The sequence below is a fragment of the Pteropus vampyrus genome, unplaced genomic scaffold (genome assembly GCF_000151845.1).
Source record: "Pteropus vampyrus isolate Shadow unplaced genomic scaffold, Pvam_2.0 Scaffold90, whole genome shotgun sequence".
Lineage (NCBI taxonomy): Eukaryota > Metazoa > Chordata > Mammalia > Chiroptera > Pteropodidae > Pteropus > Pteropus vampyrus.
Genome location: NW_011888871.1, coordinates 140,959 through 151,668, shown reverse-complemented (window position 1 = coordinate 151,668; position 10,710 = coordinate 140,959). Strand labels below are relative to the sequence as shown.

General features: G+C 66.1%; 1 protein-coding gene across 1 annotated transcript; it reads right to left on the bottom strand.

Moving 5' to 3' along the window:
- Positions 1 to 682: 682 nt before the first annotated feature.
- PDGFA (platelet derived growth factor subunit A) lies at positions 683 to 10,704 on the bottom strand. Its single transcript, XM_011363866.1, has 5 exons — positions 10,147 to 10,704; positions 8,699 to 8,795; positions 4,083 to 4,187; positions 1,961 to 2,196; positions 683 to 838 (listed from the first exon to the last, which is right to left on the bottom strand). Exons 1-5 carry the CDS (start codon positions 10,207 to 10,209, stop codon positions 683 to 685), a joined length of 657 nt encoding a protein of 218 aa, XP_011362168.1. The 5' UTR covers positions 10,210 to 10,704.
- Positions 10,705 to 10,710: the final 6 nt, after the last annotated feature.

The window sequence follows — 10,710 nt, the reverse complement described above, 5'->3', positions numbered from 1 at the left end:
GGAAGGGCCGGGGGGCTGCTGCACCCACCACACAGGCGCGCCCCGGCTCTGCCTCGGCCCCCAACGGAGCGGGAACGGCCTCCCGGCCAGGCGCACTGGCCTCCACAATGGGTCTCCTGTTCCCACTGACCTCTCGTCCCCGCTCTGCCAGAACCCCAGTGTCTGGGGCCGGATGTTTTCCTGCCCACGCTGTGCCGGGTGGGCCGGGCGGAGGAAGGGCCCGGGTCCGAGCAGAGCAGGGCGCGGGATCAGGCTGCACGGGCGCGATGCACGACCCACCCGTCCCCTCGGGCTGACCGCGACCCTGACCCCGTAGACAAAGGCCCGTGGGGTCAGCCTGGCCCAGCCCCATCTGTGCTGGGCCCGCAGGCTTGCACCCCACGTGGGTGGCGGCCCCAGCACCCACCGAGCTGCGAGGACCCCGTCCACCAATGCGGGGGAGCCAGCAGACAGAGGCAGACACCCCGGTCCTTCACGCCCCTGGCAGACCACCCCCTAGTCAGGCGCCCACCCTCGAGCCACCTCTGACGCCCAGGGTGGGCCCAGCTCACCCAGTGCGCCCACCTGTGCCCAAGAGAATAAGACCACGGGGACCTGGACTCATGGGCTCTAACGCCCCCGAACGTACCCCGAGTGAGGACACAGACCGGGGTCATGCCGAGGGGGGACCCCGCGGGCGGGGCTAGAGCAGGATGCACACAGTTTCCTCCTTCACAAAGAGACAGCAGTGGGGGGCACTGGGGGACAGAGTGGGCTTCAGCGCCTGGCTAGGGGCCCAGGAGCCCCTCAGCATCCAGAGGTATCGGTTGTCAGGGACTGGGGGACTCTCCACCCAGGCCTGCAGGGACCCCGACCCCAGGGTCAGCTCCCAGGTATGGGTCTAATGAGCCTTCTCATGTGACAAGGGGCCGGGCCAGCTATATGGTCCATCACTAAGCAGCTCTCTCCCCTACACCTCACATGGGGACCAGGGACCAACATCAAAGCGCCTGGACTGGCCGTTGCAGGGAGGGTGAGATAGTTCCTAGTCAAGAGTGAGCTCTAACACACCCCCAGACCCGACATCCTCACCCCAAGAAAACAGGCCGCTCCGTGCCAAAGGCACCCTGCCGCCCAGACCCACCCACAGCCAGTGCCCAGGGGTGGCCCCTCCCGCCTCGGCCGCAGTTCGGGGACCAGGAGACACCCCAGAACTTCCCAGGAGAAGGTCAGACAGAATCCCGCCTGCAAACAGGAAGGCTGAGCTTGGGAGACACACCTCAGGCCTCTCCGACGAGGCAGACGAGGCCGGCAGCAGACCCAGGCCCTGCCCGGAGCCTCCAGCCATCCGGCCAAGAGCCAGACCCCAATCTGGCTGCCCAGAGCGACCTGAAGCAGCAGAATGTCTCCCAGGACTCGCGCGGACAGCACAGGAGCCGCCACGTGCAATTTGAGCGTCACCCTACGTCCGTCCCCCAGTGCTGCTCCGGCAGGTCACCGTGGCCAGCCCTGGCCTGGGGGAGGGCTCAGCGGCCAGGCTGTGTGCGGGCTCCCAGTGACCGCAGGTGAGTGGGCAAGACGGTCAGCCTGAGCCACCAGCCCTACCTGACACACGAGAAGGATCTCAGCACCCCCAGATGGACCCTCCCAGAGAAGCACTCCCAGCAGAATAGGGGGTCCCTCCCCGACTCATGAGGCAATGTGCCCAGGACCCCGCACCAGCACCCCTTCCCTGCCTCCTGTGTCCCGGAGGGGCTCTGGGGCAGTGCAAGCTGAGGGGACCCCGGCCACCCGCCACACCCCCTGCGAGATGGCCATAACTCCCAGCATCTGAGGGCCACCTGGCAGCTCCCGCCAAGCGCTGCCACACCTGTGACCCCTCCGGCAGGGACAGGCAGCTCCGACCACACGTCCTAAGAGTCCTTCCTTCACGGTCCCCTCCCTTCCAGAGCGCCGCTTCCCACGAGGCTGTGTGCGGGGCCCGGCCTGGGAGCACGCGGCCGCCTCGGCTCGGGCTGGGCGGGCTCACCTTGACGCTCCGGTGCTGCACGCGGGACGGCTGGCACTTGACGCTGCTGGTGTTGCAGCAGCCGGTGCAGCGCCTCACCTCCACGCACGGCGGCCAGATCAGGAAGTTGGCAGACGTGGGGTCGACCTGGCTCCGAGGTATCTCGTAGATGACCGTCCTGGTCTTGCAGACGGCAGGGACGGCCTCCTCTGCGGGGAAGGGGCCCGGTGAGCCGGGAGGCCACGCTGTCCCACTGGCCCCGTGTCCACTCCCCCCTCCTCAACCCCCCCAGGGCTACAGCAGCTCCAAGGGGCCCTGCCTATGTGACACGTGTCACGCAGCCCCAGGGCCCCTGTGTCCCCATAGGGTGCAGCTGAGCTGGCTCGAGGATGAGCAGGGACTCGAGGGCCCGTTGGGGACACCCCAGAGGAAAGGTGCAGCCGGAAGAGAGGACCGTGTGACACCGGGTCCAAGACAGGAGGGAGGCCTGCTATGGCCACGGCAGTGAGGGGCGTGCGGCCGGGGACGGGACAGGTCAGAACCTGAGGCTGACAGGCCTGGGGCCGGTGGAGCCCAGCGTCCCTGCCATCAACTCGGGGCCACTAGGGCTGGCGGAGATGGGGAGAAGCAGGGAAACCAAGTCTGGGAGCCCCCGAGAGAGCCGGGCAGACAGACCGGGACACAGCCCGGCATGCCACTGTGTCCCTGGAGCCAGGCCACGCTCCAGGCAGGGCCTGAATCCACATACAAGCCAGTCGCTGCCTCCAGGGCTCAGGCCCCAGGTGGCTCTGGACCCTCCTGCGGCCGCTGTGAAGGCTGGCCTGGGCAGGGGATGTCAAAGCCGCCTGCACGGCAGGTGAGGGACACGCCCAAACTCCGCAGCCCCCAGGCCAGGGGCCCACTCAGCGAAGGTCACCGCAAGGCCACCTGCCAGCTGCAAGGGCCTCTCCAGGGAGGAGCTGGCGCCTCTCTGCTCTGTGCTCCTCAGCACAGGCCGCCCGTCCGGCCCAAAGCCCCGAGCTCCCACGGGCCAGAAACCACCCCGGGGCCCGGGCAGGATCCGGGACCACCCACGGAAGCTGCGGCCCCAGCAACGCCGCAGGGCCCCGACTCCGCGGCTGGACGAGCGACAGCCATGCACATGCTGGGCTCACGCAGGCCCAGCGGCCGGCTCGGAGGAGGGCTCAGGAGAGCGGCCGGAATGCTGAAAGGCCAAGTGCCAGGGACAGGGAGGGGCGTCGGCTCCCACCGTCCCCTCCTCACCCGGTGCCCGAGACCAAGCCCACGAACAGGAAGTCCAGCCACCCCAGTGGGGAAGGGGCTGCACTCATGGCACCCAGCCCTGGGTGCCTGGCACCCACCAGGCAGGAGGGGCCTGGGGACCCTGGCCTGGGGACCCTGGCCTGCTGGTCAGGATAGTAGACAGCACCTGGGAAGGGCCTGCCTGCCTAACCCAGGCTCATCCACAGTACCCCACACTCGAAGGAACAAGCTATAAAGTCCATCTTCTTGGAGGGAACCGGAGCTGGACAGGAGTCACCTGCCCAAGGTCACCCAAGGTTGCACAGGGAATGCGCAGCAGTCGAAGCTCAAACATAGCAGGCTCCGTCAGCAAGAGGGACCCCTGGATGGCACAGGTGGCAGGGGCCACACCCCCAGCTGCCTCCCCAGGGCAAGAAAGCACAGGCCCCGGCTTCCCCACACGGCCCCACCTACTAGCAGACATGGCTGCTCTGCCACCAGAAGCAAGGACCAGACGTTCCCCCTTCCCGCGCCCAGGTGGGGCCCGGGAGCCGAGCGCCAGTGGGGCGGGGGCACAGGAAGGAGGTGCCCGCGAGCAGCCCGCCAGGCTCAGCACGCTGCCCGCGTCTGCAGCCGGGAGCACCCGGCGTGCCAAGCGACGGGCTGGAAAGGAGACGCGACCCCGGCTCCCGCGAGGCCTCCTGGGGAGCAGGCCCTGACAGGAGCGGCACTCCAGGAATGCACGAGGCTCTCCTCTCCAGGTGGGAGGCTCCCTGCAGGAGGGCGCGCCCTGAGCGGCTGGGCCTCAGCTCCACGGGCGGGGGGGCCCGCCAGCCCCCGCGGCCGAGCTCACCGATGCTTCTTTTCCTCCGAACGGGCCCGAGCCGCTTCTCAGGTGTGTGCTTGGTGGCACGGCCGCCGTGGGCTCTCAGGCTGCTTCCCAGAGCGTCCTCGGCCCCTACGGGTGGGAAGAGGAGGTGGTGACCAGCTGGCCCCGGGCCCTCCGCAGCGCTTCCTGCGGCTCAGCCCCAGCCCCTCTCCCCGACCCAGGAAGCAGGGGTCCCCTGGGAGGCCTCCCACTCCTACACAGGAGCTTCCAGATGTGTAAAGGGTAAAGACTCCAAAAGTACCCCACGGCCCTCTGCGAAGCCCACTTGGACGCCCACATGTGGTGCCCCACAGCACCCTGCAGCCACGTGACCCGCGGGGGAGGGGCTGCAGGGGGTCTCCCGGTGGCATCTCCTCCGAGAAGGCCCGGGTGAGAGCCAACTGGGTAAGGAAGCCCGAGGCCGGCCCCCGCCCACAAGGCCCAGAACCAGCAGGCCCGCCTCCCCACCGGGCACCACAAACAGCGGGCTGACCCGAAGGACCGGCGGAGGCCTGGCCTCCCTCTCCCTCAGCCCACCCCGAGGAGCAGCTGGCCTGAGGGGTCGGAGCAGCTGGCTGACAGCAGAACTCCACCTGTTCTTGGGGTCAGTCCACTCTGAGCGCGAGGCCACAAGAAACACATGGCCTCCCGCTCGGTGTGAAGCAGGGAGCGGCCGCAGGCCGAGGACAGGAGTCCAGGAGACTGGTAGGGCGCACAGCTTGCAGAAGCAAAGTGCTTCGCCGCCCAGGTGCCGAGAGCCACCACTGCGGAGGCGAGTGGCCAGGGAGCTAAGACTGGACCCTAGTCCGCCAGACTCTAGACGGGTGAGGGGAGGCCCAGGTCTCCACGAGATGGACGAGGTGGGTGGGAGGCACGCACAGTCCTGACACCTGCCGCTGGGCCGAACCCGGCCCCCTGACGCTGCCCGCACCTTCGTGATGTGGGTCACCTGACCTCACAGCCTTTGCCCTCCGACTCAGCTGGGGCCGTCCCTTTCTACTGCTCCTCTCCACGTCTGCCTCCCCACAGACAGCGAGGGGCGCAGTCCTGAGAAGGTGGGTTCCGAGAGCCAGGAGCTCCGGCAGCTGCGCTCAGGTCCCGTCTGCCACCTCCCCCTCCCCGGGTGACCTGGCCACCAGCCCCGACCAGAGGCCTCCTCCCCGATGCCCGGCCCACAGAGGCCCCGTGAGGGCCCACAAACCAGCAGCACTGAGAGCGAGAAGCGAACACCGTGGCCCCCAAGCAGCCGGCGAAAGACGCGCCGAGACGTACTCCTTCAGAAGCCCGAGCAGAACCCGACTTCTCGCTTAAAGTGACTCAGTGTTCCACCGCCACTGCTTTTTCTGAGACCCAAAATAAGATCAGAACAGAACTACTCATGCACGAAGAATTTCCCATCAACCAACTGTTACAAGAAGCCTTTTTTTCACACAAAAAAAGTGACATTTATGAGTCATGTGCTGGTGGTGGCCATCTTGCTATCACCAAACCGAAGAGCAGCTGGCCCATTCTCGCCTTCGATGCCTTACTACAGCCTGGCACCGGCTGCTCCACGCACGACCTGACCCTTCCGCGTGGGCAGTGGGCACTGCCACCTCTCTACACCTGAAACAGACCCCAGACGTGGATGGCAAGCAGAGACGACTGGCTGGCGGGAGCCCGTGTCCAGGCTGACTGCCCTGCAGCCCCGGGCCTGACAACCAGGGACGACAATGCCCCCACCCAGTTCGTCAACCGGCCCTGAAGACAAGAGACGGCAGAAACAGCTCCTAGTCAAACAAGCCCACCCTCTGCCAGCCCCCGTCAAGATGGGTGGTCTGCAAGGCACGCGATGCCCCCAGTCATGGGGCAGCAGCCCTCTGATTTATGCCGGTGGAGAAGTGGCCCAGCAGTGACTTACACGAGAAGGTCCCCGGGGCTGCCGCCCTACAACTGCTCTGGGGACAGTTAATCAAGCGGTTTGCCTTTTGTCTTTTATGCACAGATGTCTGCGTGACAACTGGATGAGAAGAAGTGGAGAGTTAATGGCCTAGAAGGGACATTTATGTATCGTTACTCAATGACCTGCAGGCGCTGGGCCAGCCTGCTAGAACAAAGCCCCCGCGGCCACTGAGCTGAAGGATGTGTTCTGGTCACTGGACAAACAGACCCCAAACTCCACCCTCCTGGTCACTAAAAGACTACATGTGGGTCTCCACCCAAAGCCTCAGGTGAAGGACCACCTACCCCCTCAGTCCCTACACCTGGGGAGGGGATGGTACGGGAATCCCGCCCCTCAGGGCCACCAGCCACACGGACCAGGGTCGCAAGCTCATCTTCTCACCTGTGAAATGGGACTGCAGCCCCACCAGTGGGAGGAGTCAGGATCCCACATGCCAATCACAAAGCTCCACCCACACAGGGGAGGGGCCACTTTTAAAAGCCTCTAAAGCTTGCTGGGTACTAGTCATAGCTCAGGTTGACTTGGCAGGGCCACCCTGGCAGTCAGCAAGGGAGACTGTCCAGTGGGGTTTCTCCACACCCCGGCCCCTTGCTCAGGGATCCCAGACGGACCCAGCGGGACCCAGCAAGGGGTCCAGGGCCTGCAGGGCGGCTGAATCCTCCACAGCTGTTCGCGACCTTGCCAGCAGTCCTCCGCTTCCAGCCCCCACTTCGGTGGGAACCAGAGCTGGGGGGAGACCCCCCAGACAAGCTCTAGAAGCAAGCAACAGGTGCAACTCCTGTGCTCAGGCCAGAGCCTCTTCTCAGCTTCCACGTCTGTGAAGGGGGAGCCGGGGGGGGGGTGCGGACCGGGGCCAAGGAGACCCACTTAGGCTGTTGTGTCACAAAGGACCCCGAGGGGCAAGGCTAGTGAGCAAGGAAGGTCCCACAGGCCCTCTGTTCTCACCCAAAGTTCCTCGGGCATCAGCTCCTGAACTGTCTGATGGGTAGGAGGGAGCGGGGTGGCTCAGAGCTGCACTCCCCACTCCCCGGGGCAGGCGGGAGCTGAGCTCCGGCAGCTTTTTATAAGGGGGCAATTTGAAACCAGCTGAGAACAGGCTGCAGCCTCCTGGCTTTTTCTGTTTGGACACCCCCCCCCCCAAAGAGGCTCTGGGCCCAGAAGCCCCCGGGTCAGGAATGCCTTCAGCACAACCCCAGAGCCGCCATGCAGAGGCGTCAATGGTGGGGGGTGGGGGAGGCGGGGCTGTGGGGACCAGAATAAGAATGGTCCCAGCAGAAAGTCAATGGCCCATTTCCCGGTGGCATCCCGAAGCTGGCCAGCGAGGAGGCCCAGCCCTTCACAGGCCTCCCTTCAGCGAGCCAGAAAAAAACCTTAGGCCTTTCCTTCTCTGGGAGGCGAGCAGGCTCCCCAGTTTCCACAGGGGCCGCCGGGGCGGAATGCAGGCCTACGCTGCCCTCGGCTCACCAGAAACAAGCCCCCCCCCCCAACTCCAAGGGGCAGATCCAGTCCCCCCTGGCCCAACGCTGATCTCCAAGTGAAACCTGACCCCTCGCCGATAAGGATCAGCCAAAGGATTTCCTGGGTCAAGAAACTACAGAAACCGCTGGCCTCGCTGGAAGATGGTTTTGGCATGAAATGAAAAAGGTTCAGGCCTCGCCAGCACCTTAATTAGGGACAAATTTCCAAATGGCCAGGCCTTGTGATTCTCCTTAATTCCCACCCCCAGCCCCAGCCCCTTCTCAGAGTAGTTCGCAGCTGAGAAATCTTCAAGTCCCTAATGTCCCACCCTCCAGCCCCGCCTGCTGCCTTCCTTTACCGTGTCTGACAAGTTCGTTTTGGGCCTTTTAGTCGACGGCCTGTTTTCCGCTGTTTTCCTAGTTAATACTGACATTGTTCCTGCTGCAAACACGTGGGCCAGAACCCTGGTCCTCCAGCAAAGCCACCGCCACCACCTGCTTCCACCCACCGCAGCCTTCACAGGTCCTGTACAGCTCCGCAAGGGACACTGGAAAGCTTCAAACACCCTACTTCACAAATAAACTCTTTTCTAAAGTGGCTCCGCCCTGGGCCGGAGGGTGAACACCCAAATAGTCCGCCAAACCACAGACGTGCCGGAGGCGCACTTCTGACCAGTGCTCATGAAAACAGACAACACAGGCAGGCCTCCCGGGGCCAGAAAGGCCGCACGGGGCGGCAGGAGCCAGGCAAGTTCTCCGCGATGCAAAAGCGGCCTGACCGAGGGACCCGCCCCTCCGGTGCGCCCACCCCACGCACCGCCAGGGCTCTGCGCCCAGGGCCTGGGCCGGCTCTCGTCCTCGCCCGGGCTGGAGGGCAGGCCGCGGGGCAGGCACACCTGGCCGGAGCGCCGGCGCCCTCTATGCGGCTGAACTTTCAGTGCCACACGCGGCGTGTTCCCTTAATGCAAAAACAATCTCTGGGCGGGCGAGCCCTCGGCCGCTGCCTGGAGAGAAAGTGGTGATTGGAAGAGAAACTCCTGACTCATGCGCCTGGGCTTTTATGGCCCGGGATTGGATTCTGACCTTTCGGTGCGCTCCTGCGCGGCGCCCAGCCCGGCCCGAACTCGGGAGGCGCCGCGGGGCGCACACACCGCCCGCCCGCCCGCGCCCTCCCCGCGCGCGAGGGAAGGGGCGCGATTTACCTACGGAGTCTATCTCCAGGAGTCGCTGGAGGTCCCGGATGCTATGGATCTGACTGTGCGCCAGCCTCTCAATTACCTCGCGGGGGATCTCGGCTTCCTGCAAGCAGACACACGGTCAGCGCCCGCGGCCGCGGCCCCGGCCCCGCCGGCTGCTCCTCCCGCCGAGAGCGCGTGGTCCCCGGCGTGAGGTGGCCTCCGGCCCCGCCCCTCCCCACGCGGGCACCTCGCAAGCAAGGCCGCCCGACCCCCGCCCGGGAGCCGGAGGCCGGGGATGGTGCTCAGTGAGACCCCAAATTCTCCGTCCCCCATCCATGTCTGTCCTTTGAAAAAAAAAAAAAAAGCCCGCCCCACCTCTAAATTTTCAAACAAAAGCCCCCCCACTCCTCCCCGCAGTGTCAGTTACAGGCGGTCGCGGAGCAGCCGGGGGCCTGGGGAGTTTCTGATTTAGTAGTGAAATCAACATCTAGAAACATCAAGTTGAAATGCGTCACGGATCGGCCACGAAAGTCACGGCGGCCCTAACACTTTAATCTATCCAGGGGCTTAAATTTCACACCCGGAATCCCGGGCGAACCTGCGGGGGAGAGGGTCTCTCGGTCTCACAAACGCGCGTGCACACACACTCACACCCACGCACACGCCCCACCCGCTCCCGCCCAGCCGCGGCCCTAGCGCCGACTGGGGCGCCCCAAACCTAGCGGGCGGCTGGGAGAGGCTGCAGGGAACGTGAGGGTTAAAGACCCACCTTCCGCAGCTCCCCGGTCCCTGCCCAGACCACCTCCCAACACTCCGCCTCCCCCCACTCCTTCCAGATTTTTAAAGAGAGTTGGGGTCGCTGGGGGGGGTCTCAAGCACTAAGTTCCCACGACGGGGGCTATAGAAAAGTCATTCATCACAGCAGAGCTCTCGGGAATTCAGGGTTCGAGAAGGGGGGGCGCCAGCGGAGGGAGGGCACGGGCGCCTGGCCCGGCCCAGACTCGCCTCGCTCAGCCACCTGTAAGCAGGCCCCGGGCGGGCTTGGGGACCGGGGACCGGGGACCGGGGACTGCGGCTCCGCGCCGCCCACCTGGGAGGCCCCTACCTGTTTATCGGCCGCTCTTCCCCTTTCCCGGACTCCGCGGGCTCGCACACACCCCCTTCCGCGCTCCCCGCACCCTGATACTGCACTGCCCGCCGAGCCCCAGGTTCCCTCCCCGGGGAGGAGCCCGCGCCCCCCGAAGTTTCTCCCCACTGGTCCACCCGCCGCCACTCCGTCCCTGCCGGCAGCGCGACGCAGCACGCTGGAAACTCACCAGGCACACTTAGGCATGGCAGAAAATAGAACCCAGTCGGGAAAATTTAAAAATCGTCTACCCTAACACAAACCAAAACGCGCTCTGCAGACCCCGAGCACCGGGTGCCCCGGCCCGCGGGCGGCCGCAGGGGGCGTGCGCGGAGGTGGCACCCACCTCGGCCAGGGCATGGGCGAGGTATCCGCAGCCGAGGAGCAGCAGGCAAGCCCAGGTCCTCATCGCGTCCCGAGGCGCTGGCGGCTCGGCGAGGAGGCGAGGCCGCGGGGCGGGCGCTCCAGCCGGGCTCCTGTGGCGGCGAAATTCAGTACCATCCCTCAGGGAGCGCGGCCCGGAGCAGGAAGCCGACGGAGCGCGCCCGGCGCGAGCAGCGAGTGCGGAGAGGCAGGCAGCGCCAGCGAGGAGGAGGAGCAGGGAGTGCGCGCTCGCCGCACCCGCCGCGCGGGGAGCCTCCGGGGCCGCCGGGTAGGGGGTGGGGACGGAAGGGGCGGAGGGCGGGGGCTGGGCCTCTTCCTTGGTGCGTCCCCGGTGCTAGCTGCCGCCGCGCTCGCTCCCCGGCGCCGGCTTACGAGCGACCTGGCCGGTAATTCTGCATGTTTGCGGGCGTCAGCCCCGAGAAGGAGCCCGGAGCGAGGCTGGAGCCGCCGCCGCCACACCGCCCATCACCTGTCTGGACGCCCCGCCAGGCCCAGCCTCCGGCTCGCGCACTCCCTGCGGGCTGCG